Source organism: Xiphophorus hellerii, chromosome 23 (genome assembly GCF_003331165.1).
Source record: "Xiphophorus hellerii strain 12219 chromosome 23, Xiphophorus_hellerii-4.1, whole genome shotgun sequence".
NCBI classification, from domain to species: Eukaryota; Metazoa; Chordata; class Actinopteri; order Cyprinodontiformes; family Poeciliidae; genus Xiphophorus; species Xiphophorus hellerii.
Window position 1 is genome coordinate 9,177,701 of NC_045694.1, and position 14,867 is coordinate 9,192,567.

The following is a 14,867-nucleotide window of genomic DNA, read 5'->3' on the forward strand; positions in this document are numbered from 1 at the left end:
CTGTGAAACTAATGACACAAAAAGTAAACACACTTAGTTGATTACATCTGTATAAGTAAATAACCTGAATCATGAGGTTAGGCAAAACTGATATTCTGCGAGAAAATTATTTAGATTCACGAATCAGAAGTACAATTTGCTTTACGGGATTTAGAGTGTATGTTTATATTATTATTAGAAAGATTTATAGACGTCAGGTTGGAGTACGGAAAGCCTGACGGGCCAATGTTCAGACAGGCGCCATGATTTTCCTGAGGATGCGGCTAGAAAATGGTCGCTCCCTGCTTGAATAAACGCGCAGCCGACAGGTGAAAGGTTCCCCGCTGTTTAAAGCTCGCAGTTGAAAACACGTGTTCACTGGTTCCAGTAGAGACCAAAATGGATTTGTTGATGTTAGAAATACTCAGAGTTTCGCTTACAAAGCGGAGCAGAGTGAGCTAGGTAGCTAATGCTATCAGCGAAGCTAGCTCGGTGAGGCTAGCACAGGGTACTAACCGGTTTTTATCACAAATATTGAACATTTGATTCTGCTTGGTTAAATGACAGAGGTGTTACAGGACCAAAGCTCACACCTTGAGGTAATTGTACTTCACTAACTGTTCAGGAACGTGTTGTTATTTAGGTTGCATTGTTATTTAGTTAGCGGAACGTGGCAACTTCTGAAATATTCATGAACTGCGTCACTTTGTAAAACCACAATGTTGACATAAAGTTCGGCTGTTTTTCCGCATTTTAATTGGAAAGCTACATACTATAAAACCGTATATGAGAGCGATTGTTTAATGCATGTTTTAGACTGCCTGCAGCTTCAGCTTCAGGATGCTAAAACAGTGTGGACTGTCATTCATTCGTGGTGTTCAGAGGCGTTGAGGTCTCATTTAGGTGTTTGGCTCCAGTAACAGGTATGACCCGGTTCTGATTCGGACAGTCCTGGTGATGGCAGAGGGGACTCACACTGGCGAAATGCCCTCCTTTGACCCAAGTCCTGGTGGTTCTGAAGCTAAAAAGAGACCCATTTCATCAGATGGCAGTGAGTTATCAGAGTTGTGTTGACATTATTTTAATTTTTCTCATTATTTTTGCTTAACCTTAGTTTGTTTGTCTAAAAACATAGGAATTTTAAAATGTATTTATTTGTTTTAGGGATGTTTATTGTGTTTTCAAACTATATAGACCACTCTATGAGTAAGCCTTCTATGTTCGTCTCAAGTCCAGCAGGTTTACTTCACAGCACACACTCAGGTTCACTGTATTTGTGCAGTTTCTGCACTTATACATTAAATAAAATACAATAAATAACTCTAAACATACTGCACAGCAATGGCTCCCAATGAGCAGCTGATGGCAGTTAATAGTTGTAAAATTAAACAACTAAACTGCATAACATTATTTATGATATCAGTTGAAAACATGTACAAAACATGACAAAATTACATACTAAATGCTTCCACAATATTGTGACTTCCACAATATATAATTAAATTAGTCTAAAATATATGTTTAGACAATAATTACTTGGACAATTTATTGTGATAGGGTTATAATTATTACAAGGGTTTTGTTGCTCTAATGCTAATAAACATTGTGAAGGATATATCTTATTTTTGACATGCACTTTTTAAAGTAAATATAAATTAAACAGACAAAAATAAATGCTCCTCTTATTTTCTATCAGAAACAAATGCCCTGGTTGAATAAAAAAAAAGAGAAATCTCAGTATTATAGGGGTATGAATAGTTTTGGGCTAAAACTGAGATTTCCTCCTACATCCCAAAAAATACCTATTTTATCTACATTTATTTTGCAGGAGACGAACCCATGAGGAAAATGCCTTTGACAAAGTTTGGACCCCAACCTCGGTTTGAGCCTGTGCACTTCGTTAGCAGTGGGAGCAGCGGAGGAACCGGCACCGATGAGAAGGAGAACGATAAGGAGCGCAGGAAGAGTGAGTCGCACGGCGCCAGACTGTGGGAGTCCCACCACTCTGCCGCTAGCGGCTGGGCGCAGGGCTTCTCCTCCCTCAGGCCCGCTTTCGACCGAGTGCCGTCGCACTCCAGTGACTTTTGGGGTTCCCACATGGACAGAGACGGTAGCACTAGTGGACTGGGTTATGGAGGCCGCGTATCGTCTTCGAACTACATGGCAAAAACGCAGCAGGACTACACTGCCAAGTACGTAGCGCACGCCTCCTCTCACAGCTTAAACTCGTACTCGAAGCCGCAGAGGTTTAATGGCTATGGCGGCGGCAGCAGAACCAGCAGCTGGGATGTGGGTCGTCAGGGTTTGGGTTACGACCATCAGGACCGGCCTTTCAGCAGAGTCTACAGCGGCCCAAGCGCGGCCAGTCCCAAAGCAGCAGAGTACGCGAAGCCTCTTCTGATATCTCACTCCACGCTAGATGAGAAGCAGAGGCTGATCACCAGTGTTGCCAACGCGTTATCCGTTGCCTTCAGGAACCCTGTGTTGATGACAGGAAGCGACTCACCGAACTACAACTTCATGTTGAGCCGCAGCATCCAGGCCTGCAAGACCAACCCGGAGTACATTTATGTCAACCTGAAGGATATCCCACAGGCAGACCTGCCAAAGAACAGGAAAGTGCCGACGGACGGTTACGCCTGCGAACTGAGATGTCAGGGTGTGTATCTGGCAACCGGATATTCCGGCAGCAAAAACGGCGCAAGAGACCGTGCATCCGAGCAAGCTGTGAAGCTCTTCCTGAAGCCGGTGGAGGTCCGCATTGTGCAGCGTCGATACCGACACCTGGTGGTCAGTGACATGGTTGTGTGCCAGACACACAGCCCGACGCCTGCGTTCCTGCCGGCGCTCCGAAACCCAGAGGACAAGCCGATGCCGGGCTCCAAGGGCCAACATGAGCCCGACCGAAACAAGCACTGGACCGAGTTTGTGGTGATGGACAACGCGTACGACGCCATCTGCATTCTGAACAACTCCAACGCCTTCAACCGCATGAAGATTGACTACAAGTTTGTCCAGCTGCCCAGCAACCTGTGGCAGTGCAGCATCTTTCTGCAGGACGAGCTGATAGCGCAGGCGACTGGGACGAAGAAGAGCTCCAAACATGCCGCCGCCGAGGAGGCCGTGAGGAAGCTTCGCCTCAACCAAGCACAACGGCAGCCCTGGCAGAAACAGTCCTTCAGAAGTAATCCGCAGGATTCTGGCAACTTCTTCCCGCCACAGTCGGACGTCGATTCTTTTGGAGTCAAAAAGAAGCAACTGAGCGAGCTTGTGATCTTGGAGAATAACGATAACGCCATCTGCATCATCAACGACACAGCTCAGTTTAACAAAGTGACCGCAGATTACAGATTCTCGGTTTTGCCCGATCATCACTGGAAGTGCGAAGTTTACCTGGAAGGGCAGTACGTCGCAGCGGGAGTCGGGCCGAAGAAGTTAGTGAAGCACATTGCGGCGAATGAGGCGTTGTCCACCTTACGACAGACTCAGGCGGTCGTCAAGTCCAACTTGAGGAAGGAGGGACACAACGGCGCCATTTCCCGCTCTCAGATCCTCGCTCGCTCAGGCGAGGATGCGCTGAAGCAGGAGATCAAGGAGGACAACATCGGAAACCAGCTGCTGCGTAAGATGGGCTGGAAAGGCGGCGGCCTCGGCCGGGACGGCGATGGCATCGCCGAGCCAATCAGAGTCAAGGAGCAGTTCTCCAGGGAGGGTCTGGGTATGGAAATGGTTAAAGCGGGAAACCTGCTCAGCAAGCGGGACATTGAGGACGTCATCCGCAACTACGCCAGCTCGGACAGAACGGACGACCTCCGCTTCTCCAACGAACTCACCGACGACGAGCGCAAGCAGATTCACCAGATTTCCCAAAAATACGGCCTGCGCAGCAAGTCCTACGGACAGGGATGGGACCGGTTTCTGGTCGTCAGTCGGAAAGTACACAAAGACCAGCTGATTGGTCAGCTTTTACAGGAAGGACAGGTGGGCCGATACGAGCTCGTCAAGCCTCAGGCGTCTCATTAAACTGCATGAAAATAAATTGGAAATTTCCTCTGAGTTGGACTTCAAAGCATAACACAGCAAGGCCCGGTTCGGACATGGCAGCAGCATGCGTCCTGGCTTTATATTTCACCATTTATACCCGATACTAGGGATCATTTAGCTCACAGATGTCAAACTCCAGTCCTCAAGGGCCGCTGTCCTGCAGTTTTTAGATGTGACAGGTTCAAAACGTTGGAATGAAATGGCTTAATTGTCTTGATAATGACCTAATTATTCTATTCAGGTGTGGTGCAGCAGAGGCACATCTAAAAGTTGCAGGACAGCGGCCCTCCAGGACTGGAGTTTGACATCCCTGATTTAGCTGCTTCACATGTAGCACTATACACAGTTTACATCAAATGTTACAATAACTATTAATTTTGGTGTTATATCGATAATGTTTCAGGATAAAATTACACAAAAAAAGAACTTTTGAAGACAAGACTTGGGTGAACAAAGTTTGAATTTATTGTGGATTAAGAATTATACATTTTGGCTCAAATTTATACAAACAACTCTTTAGCTTCTGGTTAATTTACAAAAACACATTGCTTTCCAAATTTAAATTGAAGTTTTAGCTTAGTTTTACCGGGATAATTGATCGCTTTTGGTAGATTTAGTATAGTTCATTTAAATTAGATGACTTTCTGCCACTGACCTGATTTTTTTTTTAAAGCATAATCCACATATTTTCAAAATCTCTTCATCCCAATCCCAACATTGGCACTTAAAAACTTTCCACCTCTGATGAAATGTAATTGGCTAGGAGATTCAGAAACCGTGAAAACCACCAAATACGGAAGAAACACCTGAAATTTTTAATTAAGTTTTCTGCTCAGTAAAGACAATTTGAGCTACACTGCAAAAACACAAAATCTTACCAAGCATTTTTGGTCTAGTTTCTAGTATGTGTGAAATAAGACAAAACTAACGTACAAGTAACTTTTCAGCAAGATATGAGCTCGTTTTAAGAAAATAATTCCTTAATTTTGATTTAAAAGAACAACTATTTCCACTGGCAAATTGTTTCACTTATAACAAGACATTTTTCCCATAAGTGAAATAATCTACCAGAGGAACAAGGAACCTTTTCATCAACAACAATGAATTGTTTACTCAAATCATACTTGTATATCCTGCTGAAAAGTGGCTTGTAAGTTAGTTTTGTCTTATTTCTATTGTACTAAGATGTTTGTAATAGAAACTTGACCAAAAATGCTTGGTAAAATTTTGTGTTTTTGCAGTGTAGATTTGAAGTTGACGCTTTGAGACAAAAGAACGCCACCAACTGTTGGTGGCAACATCATGCTAAGGGAAAGTAGGGCTCTAGTCTAGAAAGATGTCAGCCCTATTGCGAACTCATGAACTATGCCTAAAAGGTCAATTTCAAGGTCATTCTAGGTCAATGAGAGGAAATATTCATAATAAAGAAGGATCATGCAGAACGTTTGAATGCTACAGGAAGTGTGATTTCTCTGCAACTTACTCAGGGACAATTGACCAACTATTTAAACATGTATGTATATATATTCAGCCTGAATATGTAATTAAATTAAAACTAGGGCTGGGCGATAAATCAGTTTAATCGATAATTGAATTTTCTGGTTTTGAAGGTGTAATTTTCACCATTGGGTTTCCATGGTTCAGAGTGATGTCAGCACGCCCAGGGCGGCCATCTTGTTTGACTAGTTTGTTTTATTTACTTTGAATTCAGATCAACTTACAGAAGGAATCCACTGAAATAAGTAATTTTAAAAAAAAGATATTTTCTATCATTTGTATTTTTCATTTTTTGGAAAAAAAAATTTTGGTTTTAAAAAAAATTTATATTTTATTTTAAATCATCTCTCAGCACTAATTCAAACTTCTTCACCTGATTCTTGTTCTTAAAATCATTAAAGTAATATTTTCTTTCCATCTTTTTGGGGAAAAAAAGATTAGAATAAATAAATAAAAGCTCAAGATGAATGTTTATGAAAGTGTGAGTGCAGTCCTGAGAAGGGAGACGCAATTTGAGGGAAACCAGATGTAATTGGACCAGCCAGGACCAACGCTGATGCCCAGTCTGATTCGGGTCCAACCGCAAAAACACAAAATATCACCAAATGTTTCTGTCTAGTTTCTAGATATTTTAAGATATTTGAAATAAGATAAAACCAAGATTTCATTTTTGGAAAATCTGGGACTTTTAATTTATTTTTCACCAATTTACTACTTATGTTTCCATAGTTCAGAGTGATGTCTGCGGCGGCCATTTTGTTTGACAAGTATGTTTTACGACTGAATATTAGGGCCAGTCTATGATTTATTTTAATTACGGTAATAAAGTCATAATATTTGGAGAGTGAAATCATAATTTTATGAGAACTCAAATAAAAAACAACAATTTGGTCATGGTTTTACAGATAAGTAAGCACTTAACCTTTTGACATATCAGCATCAAATTACTATCAGCAGCAGGACTTTGAAACTATGACGAATCACAGCTGGTCACAACAGATCTTCAAGATTTTTTTTTCTAATTAAAACAACTTTTTTTCCTCCTCATTCTAAGACGTTTTCTGGTAAAATTGTGTCTATTCTGTTAATATTATAACTATATTCTCACAATTAAACATTCTTGTAAGCCGGGCCCTAATACTCTGTTGTACAACTCACAGAAGACAATAATAAAAACCACTTTTGAAAATATTTTCTGTCATTTGTAATTTCTGTTTTTAGAAAACAAGAAAAAATTTATTGAAATCAGATTTAATATTAAAAAAAAATCTGATTTTATTTTTAATTCATATAACCCAACCATAGAAGTAGCTTTTCGGCAGTGTATAGGAGCATATTTTAATTAAACAATTCCTTAATATTGATTTAAAAAAAACTATGAAGTCCACTGGCAGATTATTTCACTTATAACAGAGGAAAAATGTAATAAGTGAAATAATCTGCTAGTGGAACTATTACTTTGTCATCAATAATAAAGAATTATTTACTTAAAACAAGCTATGTTTTTAAGAACTGAAAAGTTTCATGCAAGCTATTTTGTCTTATTTCAAATGTGGAAACTAGACCAAAAATACTTGGTAATATTTGGTGTTTTTGAAGTGAAAATCTACCTGCCATTTTATATTTGCGTGGGAAAATTTGCAACATGTTTCAGCAAATCTAAAAAAACGAAATGTTTTTTTGACATTCCTACACCGTTAGCTGACTGGAGGGTGAGTAGTTTCCGTCTCCAGACCTCATCTTTTCAGTTTTTTATTGCTGAAAATAACTCGTTCAGTTATATTCAGTTTTTAAAAATTGGCTTCGTGAACGTTTCTGTTTGTTTAATGAATCCGGCAGAGTACACAGCTTTTCTTTGTTTGGAAACACTGTAGGACTGTTCACTCATGTAAGACCTGGATTAAAGTGGCATTAAAATCTTAACTGTAGCTAAATTCATACCAGCCTTACTGTGGTAATGCACTTGTATTCAGGAATGTTTTCATTTTGTTTAGTTTTTGGGTTCAATTCAGTTACAGGAGATCATTCTGCCAGCTGCATCAGTGATCCCAAAAACAATGTTCATGTAGAATCTGTGGTCTTAATTGTTAGATGGTTGTTTGTATGAGTACACCTAACCTGTCTGCTTGTTTTCACAGCTGTAAGTAATAAATAAATGAAAAATAATCAACAAGCTGAATTTAATTCAGATATGTATGTGCATCTATGTAAATTAGAAAGTCAATGAAAAAATTTGTTCAATTGCAAAAAGTTAAACTCAGATTTATCACACAGTGATGTTTACTTTTGTTCATGTAGTTAATTATGGCTTACAGAAAATGAAAACCCAGGTTTTAAAGGAAATTACATCAATTTTAAAGCATTTTAAATACAGAAATATGCCTTTCCTGAGGCTGTTTCTGCTTGTGAAGTTCTTAAGACGTTGAAAAGATAAAATTTCAGCATTAAGAATAATTTTAAAATCTGAATTTGTGGTTCTCATTAGCTGTAACAAGAGTGTTCTAGTTTAACTATTTATAACGAGCATTTGAGTATTGTAGTTTGATATTCACTTGCTCTGGTTGTCCACGCTGCGCATCCTTAAAAACTCTTAAATGCATCTAAAAATAAGGCCTTAAAATAAAAAAATATTTTGACTTTAATCACAACCCTTAAAATTTGTTGTTAGGACTACTTAATCTCATATATAAAAGTTATATATTTTTTAACCTTGTGGACTTTTCTGTCAGGCAAATGTTTGACCGCCCGAAAACAATCTTCATTGCGTTCTACCGTTAACCAGATGCTAACGAGCTAGCTAGTTAGCTTTTCTGCGTCGATCATGAGTAAGTGCAAATGTATCGCTTGTTTTCGCCACTTGTTCACTTCTGCTTCATACGACGGAGTGTTAAAGCCACGCTAAGAAAACATAATTACATTTGCAGAAAGAATATACTACTTTACTCTTATTTCGACTTTATTCTAGTAATATGACGTATCAGACAACTTTATTCGCGTATTTTTTCTTAGTATAACCCGAGTACTACTGTCAGTTCCAAAACCGTAAGATCCTACTTGCATTTTGTGCCAAAAACAAAACAAAACCTTAGCTTGGCGCTACGGGGTATTTTTGCGATGCTTACAATATCGCAGATAAGAAGCATTTTTTTTTTAACTTGTTGAAACCTGCAGATATTCTGATATTCATGTACTGTGATGTAAAAAGTCATCGCGAAGAGTTGCATATTTATTTTATTTACAAGAGAATGTACAGTTTGTTACATGGGTTACCAGTGCTGTGTAATCTGAAAAGACACCAATGTTTGCCAAAGTGTAATCAGATTCGATAGTTATAGGATTGTAAAATAGCATAGAAATGTAAGAGCCTTTTTTTATGGCTCTTAACCCATAAAAAAGTAATGCACCCTCCTAGAATGTGGTAAAAGATAAACCTACATATGCAGGTGAAATGGGTTGAACCTTGTGAAACTGTAAAAACAGTAAGGATGCTAAAATCCTGCTTTTCAGAGGAGCAGAAGGTAAGATTTTAGAATAAAAAAAAGGCATGGCTGTACAGGAAAATTTAAAAACGGACCCCAAAAGGCATCTGTTGAGTAATAAGAGGGACTGATAATCATGTTGGTAGTTTTTTTTTTATCCCTCCAAGGCTTTCAATGTGCAGACAAAAAAAGAAAGGGAGGTGAGGGGTTTTCATGTTGTTGGCCCATTGACAATTAACAGCTTTATTTTCTGTGAATATAAACTGGCAGTATTTACAAACCAAACCACACAGCCCTACATACCTGATGTATGAATTACCAAGCAGAGGTTTGACAATTCAAAGACGGGCTATTGCGTGTTGAAAAAGAAAACGGGCGTATAGGAAGTAACCCAGAGATAACAAGGTACATTAACTTTTAACTCTGCTCCTGTCAAACGACAGCATTCGGCAGCAGTGAATGCCACAGCACTACAGCATACAAACTTAGCAACAGTAAGGGGACAAAGTATACTGGAGGATCTTAAAAGGTGCGTCGTCGTATCTGTGTTTCTGATGTCTTCTCGATTCTGCGGTGCACACTTCATGTGCCCGTTGATTAGGTGTCAACAGTCACGCCAACTCTGTTCAACAATAGCAGAAACCCTCTTCTCATACTCCCGCTTGTTTTCCTGGTAAAGCTGGGCTGCTTGGCTGTTGGCTGGACTGTTCGGGTTTGGCTCGTCCAGTAAAGACTAAATATACACAGAACATCAGCTGTTTAGTGTTCAAGTCAATACATAGCTTCCACAAGTCTGAACCGGAAGTGATCCGTGTCACTGAACCACCATCTTGGTAGCCAAGTGAACCATGGCTTCGAGACCAACAAAAAGAAACCATTTTGACACTCTTGACCAATGAGCAAAAGAAAGACATAAACAAAATGGCTGCTGTTGAACCCGAATGAGACGGAGAATGAAAATATGTCAGACGATGTGGACAAGCTGCCTCCGATATCATATTAAGAAATACTGTAGTTCACCATTTAGTGAACACGAAGATTGTGACCGTCATGGAGGAATTTTCCAGCCTGAAATCCATAGACGCATACAATCAATGTTTAAACAGATTTGTAAAGGATGTACAAACTCTTCCCATGAATAACAAGTTCCTGTGACTGGCAGAGCAAGTCTGTAGTAACAAACATGTAGGCTACATGTTCGTCTCAGCTTGCAGATAAAAGCTACATTAGCTCTGCTCATTTTGCTAGTTTGGCAGTAAGTACTAAATATCACTGATATTTCTTAGTATTACACAGAGGTGGAGAGAGTACTCAAAAACCTATCCAGTAATAGTTGTAATGTACTTATATTCATTATAAGTTAGATAGGAACAAGGTGAAAGCTAGTTTTAAGCTTGTGGCTTGTTTATTGTTGTCATAGCAACTCATGACAGTTAGTTACAGATATCAAGAATGCCATCAGCTACAAGTTCCCATAAGTAATGTATTCATATAAATATGTATGCATAGATCTCATGTGATGTCACACCTCTGGTAACTTTGCAGCCGACAACCATCTTGGTAGGTATCCATGACAACTGCCATGAGTTGCTATGACAACAATAAACTCAGAATGTGCAGAGATTGTTGCAATCGTTCAAAACAGCAGAGATTTTGTTGGTATACATTCTCTTGCACATTGGTCAAGAGTGTCAATATAGTTTCTATTTCTTGGTCTTGAAGCCATGGGTCACCTATGCTTTTCCTACCAAGATGGCTGCTCAGTGTCTCAGACCACTTCCGGTTCAGACTTATACTCAGCTGTATGGTTCTGTAAAGTTGTATTACCTGTATTGAAGTTAAGATTGAAGAAACATCATAGGTTGGACTCCAGCGATTCTGAAGTATATCTAAGCATATGCTACCGTCTGCATACACTGCAAAAAAACACACACAACAAAAAAAGCATTTTTTACTTTCAGCTTATCTAAGATTTAAGAAAATACAATATGTTGACATACCATTAGGATGGAACATTTTGGAGACAAATCTCACTGTTGGAGGTTTATTAGGATATTCTTCTGTGAATTCAATGGTAAGTTTGAAGGTTCCTGAAAGCAAAAAATTGTAAATTATAAGCTGAAATTAAGGATTTAAAATTTATTTATTTTGTGTTTTATTAAAATTCTCCAAACGGACACCAACTTTATTTCTGTGTGCAATATTTACAATAATTTAAAAACTTATTTTTGAGCAAACTGAGTATTTTTTTCAATGTTTTAAGAAGATAAATAAGTGGAAAATACATACCATCTTCAAAAGGCGTTCCCTCTGGCCTACAAAAATAAGAAATCAGATATGTTATATATCATTTTCCAAATGTCTGGCCAACTCCAGTCATCAGCAGTAAAAGTTTGTTTTCCACCGACATTATACCATATAACTGTTATATAAAAGAGTGTTGCATCAAAACGTAACTGCAGGGTGAAAGAAACAAAGTTCAATGGCATGGTTAATAGAGATTGGCGAAAGTCCCGAATGTTTCCATTTGTGACTTCAGCTGGTTTGGAAATCACCTTAATTAACATCTGCAATTAAAAATTAGCAACAAATGCTTCTCTGACATTTTAGCTGGAGCTTTCTTTCCTTCTTATTGCTCCAGACAAGCAAAAATACCTTTAGAAAGACTCACAACCAAAATTCATCTGGAATCAATGCAGCTGTTTTTCCACACTCTGCTTCTGTTTTTTAGCAGTCACTTGTTCTTAGCATTATTTGCTATTATCAAGTCTTAACACCAAGTATAAACATCAGGATTTCAATTTTATACTTTCATATTGATGGCAGCCCCAAACAATTACTACTTATTATCATTATTAGCAATGTACCAATCGTTTTTTTTTTCTTTCTTTACAGCTGATACCGATTTTCAGCTAGCTATTAGTTAATATTTTCAGTGGATAGCCATGGTGCGGACACTAAAACAGTGCAACCAATCACTCTTAATAAATGTACTAAAGTTAGCAAACCACAAGCAAAAAGCCTGAACAATTGGATTTATAAGCTTGTTAGTGGACGTTTATTCTAACGTTTTTCCTCAGGTCTCTTCATTTAAACCCAAAAGCGTAAATACATGTGATTATCACTGTAATAGTACTTTATAAAGCCATTTGTTTTAAATAAAATAAATGATGTTACATTTTGCATACAATTTTTGTGGCAATTGCTAGGCCTATTACAATGAGCAATAAAATTAATGAATCGCATGATAATTTAAAACAAGCTCAATAATTTCCATTTGCATGATTTATCATTTTCCTCTTTCTATCAAAAACTGAATGATAAAAGTCTTCAATCTGGTCCTTTGGTCTCAACCATTCCTTTTTTGAAGGATAATTTAGTTTTCAGAGACTTAATAATTCATCTTATTTTTTTCTGTTGTTTTATTTACTTTGGATATTTAAAATGTCTTGTAGTTTCAGTGTTAAATGCTCATCAGAATTTAAATCATGGAAATGGCATCATTATTATGCCATTTCCATTACATTCCTTGAAAACGGACACAAAACAATAATATTATTGTCGCGTTTTCAGACAGGAAAAAACATAATTTTTCAATATGGTCTGATGAATACCGATTAGGATCATTCAAGGGGAAATTGGCTGATCGATTGGTGCATCTCTACTGCTGATAACCTAGATTTTATCTGATTCACTTACCCAAAAATGACTGCATTCCAAACCATGATATTATTTTCTGATGGGGCTCCGCTGACTCCAGCTGGGGGATCCTCCTGCAGCCTGAATACAAACACAACAACATCAGAATATGTTCAGAGAGAAATAGAATCAATCACTGCTGCATTACGTTTCCTTGGTATGAATAATGAAATTTCTAATGGAGCTTATAATGGGTATAAAATATTAAGGAGCGTTTATCCTAAAATAGCCTTGTAAAACTTTCGTGTGACGCTACTGGTCAAAACTAATTGCACTCAGAACATGTTTTGAGATAATACTGTGTGCTTTTGTTGAGATGGATATAAATGGGATGTGCTGTCCAGCACTAATAGGAGAGAAAATAGACTTTTAGCTGAATAAAAAGGACTAATAACTTACTGTGACCTCTGAATAATAATATTTTAACCATCTCTTCTATCAATCATAATAGGCAAAGATCATATCACCGACTTCAATATCTCTCTTTAATGATACAGCTAGACAGACTTAAAAAGAAGTGGCAAAAGCAAATGAGATGGGTTAGCAGTGCTTGCCTACAGGACACGTTACTGTAGAATATGGTCACTAGCTGCATTTCCACTGAACACATAATTTGACATTTTGAAAATTTGCTTACTGGAAACACACCAGTGTCGAAAAAAAACTTTTTTCATAAAAGGTTTCGGTGATGGGATGATGTGTTTTTTTTTTTTTCTTGACTGTATTCAAGTTGGTTTAATTCACAATCTGCTATGGAAGCACTTTTTTCGCACTATATGAGTAACATGATTAACAACAGATGTTGCCACTAGCAAACCCTGAAGACAACAGAAAGTAGTTGGATGATGGCGCGGCATGTTTTATAATAACTTATCCTGTGAACAAACGTATTCACGTGCGATTTTAATTGCGTTTTGTATTTAACGGAAACACCGTAATTGCGAAATATTGACAACGTTTTGCACACATTTGTAATGGAAATCCAGCGTCTAGTGTCCAGAAATTCTCTTCTCTTCAGAATACAAGACTGACTGCTACTGGGAATCCTTTGAAGATATTTGAACAATAAGAGTTGCTACTTTTAATTTTCTATTGGGATAAATAAAGTATTTTTTATTGAATACGGATAACATTAATGAAAAACACAATATCCAATTGGAACTTATGCATTCTTTTGTGATTTGGAGCCTCAACCTTTTGCAGGTTTCAATGTAAAGTTGGGGACATACATTACCCCAATGTATTAGTTTTAAGAAATGCCTTTTGACCTGAAAATACCATTCACTTAGTATTCTTCAAGGTCAACAGACTCCATTCCTTAGTTAAGCCTGTAAAAGAACAATGCAAGAGATTTCTACTGTGGAGCCAAACTGGATCAGATCATTAAATCTGTGGTCGTTAGTGGATTCTAACTGGAACATACGTAGATTAACTATGTGCCGCAGATAGCTGTGCTTAGTGAGTGCAGGTGTTCAGTCTCTACATGGCAGATGGTTGCTGATCCCCAACCTTAAGCGATGATCTATCAAGGCCCGGGTTAGGGCAGAAGCAACCTTTCCTCTAGCTGAAGGACCATATGGCCACTGACTTCAACTACATCCGCGCATCTGTTCAAGTCTCCGGGAAACATATACACTTTAAAAAAAAGGGCTATATTTGTGGCTCGTACACCATCAAAAGCAATCACTGGTCCTGAATTACACAACGTAGACGTTACAACCACAATCTGGGTTGCTTACGCCGGTAGAAACGGACCTGTTGGTTAAACGTTAGCAACAGTTTCCTATTAAACTAAACTGTAATTACAAACAAGTAACACTAACTATAAGATACATTTAGTTGACATTTCCAGATCTGTTTGACTATAGACTATTTTGTGGTTTACGTTGTATTTGTCACTTGAGCTAATACTAAAAAAAAAAAAAAAAAGCTTCAGGATGCTAATGTTAGCTACTTCTGTCCCCCCCCATAACTTACCGTTTAAAGTCTCTCATTAAACGTCGTCGTGCTGGAGTTGACATCGTGCTAATATGAAAAACTAAGGCCTCCACAAACAAACAAGAGCGTTCAAAAGATTGCGAGATCTTCCGTAAGGTGATATATTTCCTCAACTGATCGCTGGGCAGCCAACGTTTGCTACTAGTTTGACAAATACTTGGCTGCCTCTCG

General features: G+C 38.3%; 2 protein-coding genes across 5 annotated transcripts; one reads left to right on the forward strand and one right to left on the reverse strand.

Moving 5' to 3' along the window:
* The first annotated feature begins 202 nt into the window (after positions 1–202).
* On the forward strand, positions 203–6,711 carry nkrf (NFKB repressing factor). 4 transcript variants are annotated; one of them, XM_032554827.1, is made up of 3 exons: positions 203–308; positions 897–1,030; positions 1,808–6,711. In XM_032554827.1, the coding sequence occupies exons 1-3, from the start codon at positions 271–273 to the stop codon at positions 4,000–4,002; spliced, it is 2,367 nt and encodes a 788-aa protein (XP_032410718.1). In that variant the 5' UTR covers positions 203–270; the 3' UTR covers positions 4,003–6,711. The 4 variants fall into 4 exon arrangements, with proteins under 4 accessions (XP_032410718.1, XP_032410720.1, XP_032410721.1 ...); XM_032554829.1 differs by having other exon boundaries at positions 215–578; XM_032554830.1 differs by having other exon boundaries at positions 215–578; positions 903–1,030.
* A 2,022-nt stretch (positions 6,712–8,733) lies between these two features.
* ube2a (ubiquitin-conjugating enzyme E2A (RAD6 homolog)) lies at positions 8,734–14,867 on the reverse strand. The gene is made up of 6 exons (XM_032554831.1): positions 14,676–14,867; positions 12,699–12,779; positions 11,289–11,314; positions 11,000–11,089; positions 10,827–10,915; positions 8,734–9,732 (listed from the first exon to the last, which is right to left on the reverse strand). Exons 1-6 carry the CDS (start codon positions 14,717–14,719, stop codon positions 9,604–9,606), a joined length of 459 nt encoding a protein of 152 aa, XP_032410722.1. The 5' UTR covers positions 14,720–14,867; the 3' UTR covers positions 8,734–9,603.

Coding starts and splice junctions, on each gene's coding strand:
- nkrf (XM_032554827.1), top strand. CDS start 271: ATGGTCGCTCCCTGCTTGAATAAACGCGCAGCCGACAG. Junction 309..896: donor AATAAACGCGCAGCCGACAG/GTGAAAGGTTCC, acceptor GTTTGGCTCCAG/TAACAGGTATGACCCGGTTC. Junction 1,031..1,807: donor ACCCATTTCATCAGATGGCA/GTGAGTTATCAG, acceptor TTTATTTTGCAG/GAGACGAACCCATGAGGAAA.
- ube2a (XM_032554831.1), bottom strand. CDS start 14,719: ATGTCAACTCCAGCACGACGACGTTTAATGAGAGACTTTAAACG. Junction 10,916..10,999: donor CAAAATGTTCCATCCTAATG/GTATGTCAACAT, acceptor GTTTTTTTGCAG/TGTATGCAGACGGTAGCATA. Junction 9,733..10,826: donor CAATCTTAACTTCAATACAG/GTAATACAACTT, acceptor GTGTATATTTAG/TCTTTACTGGACGAGCCAAA.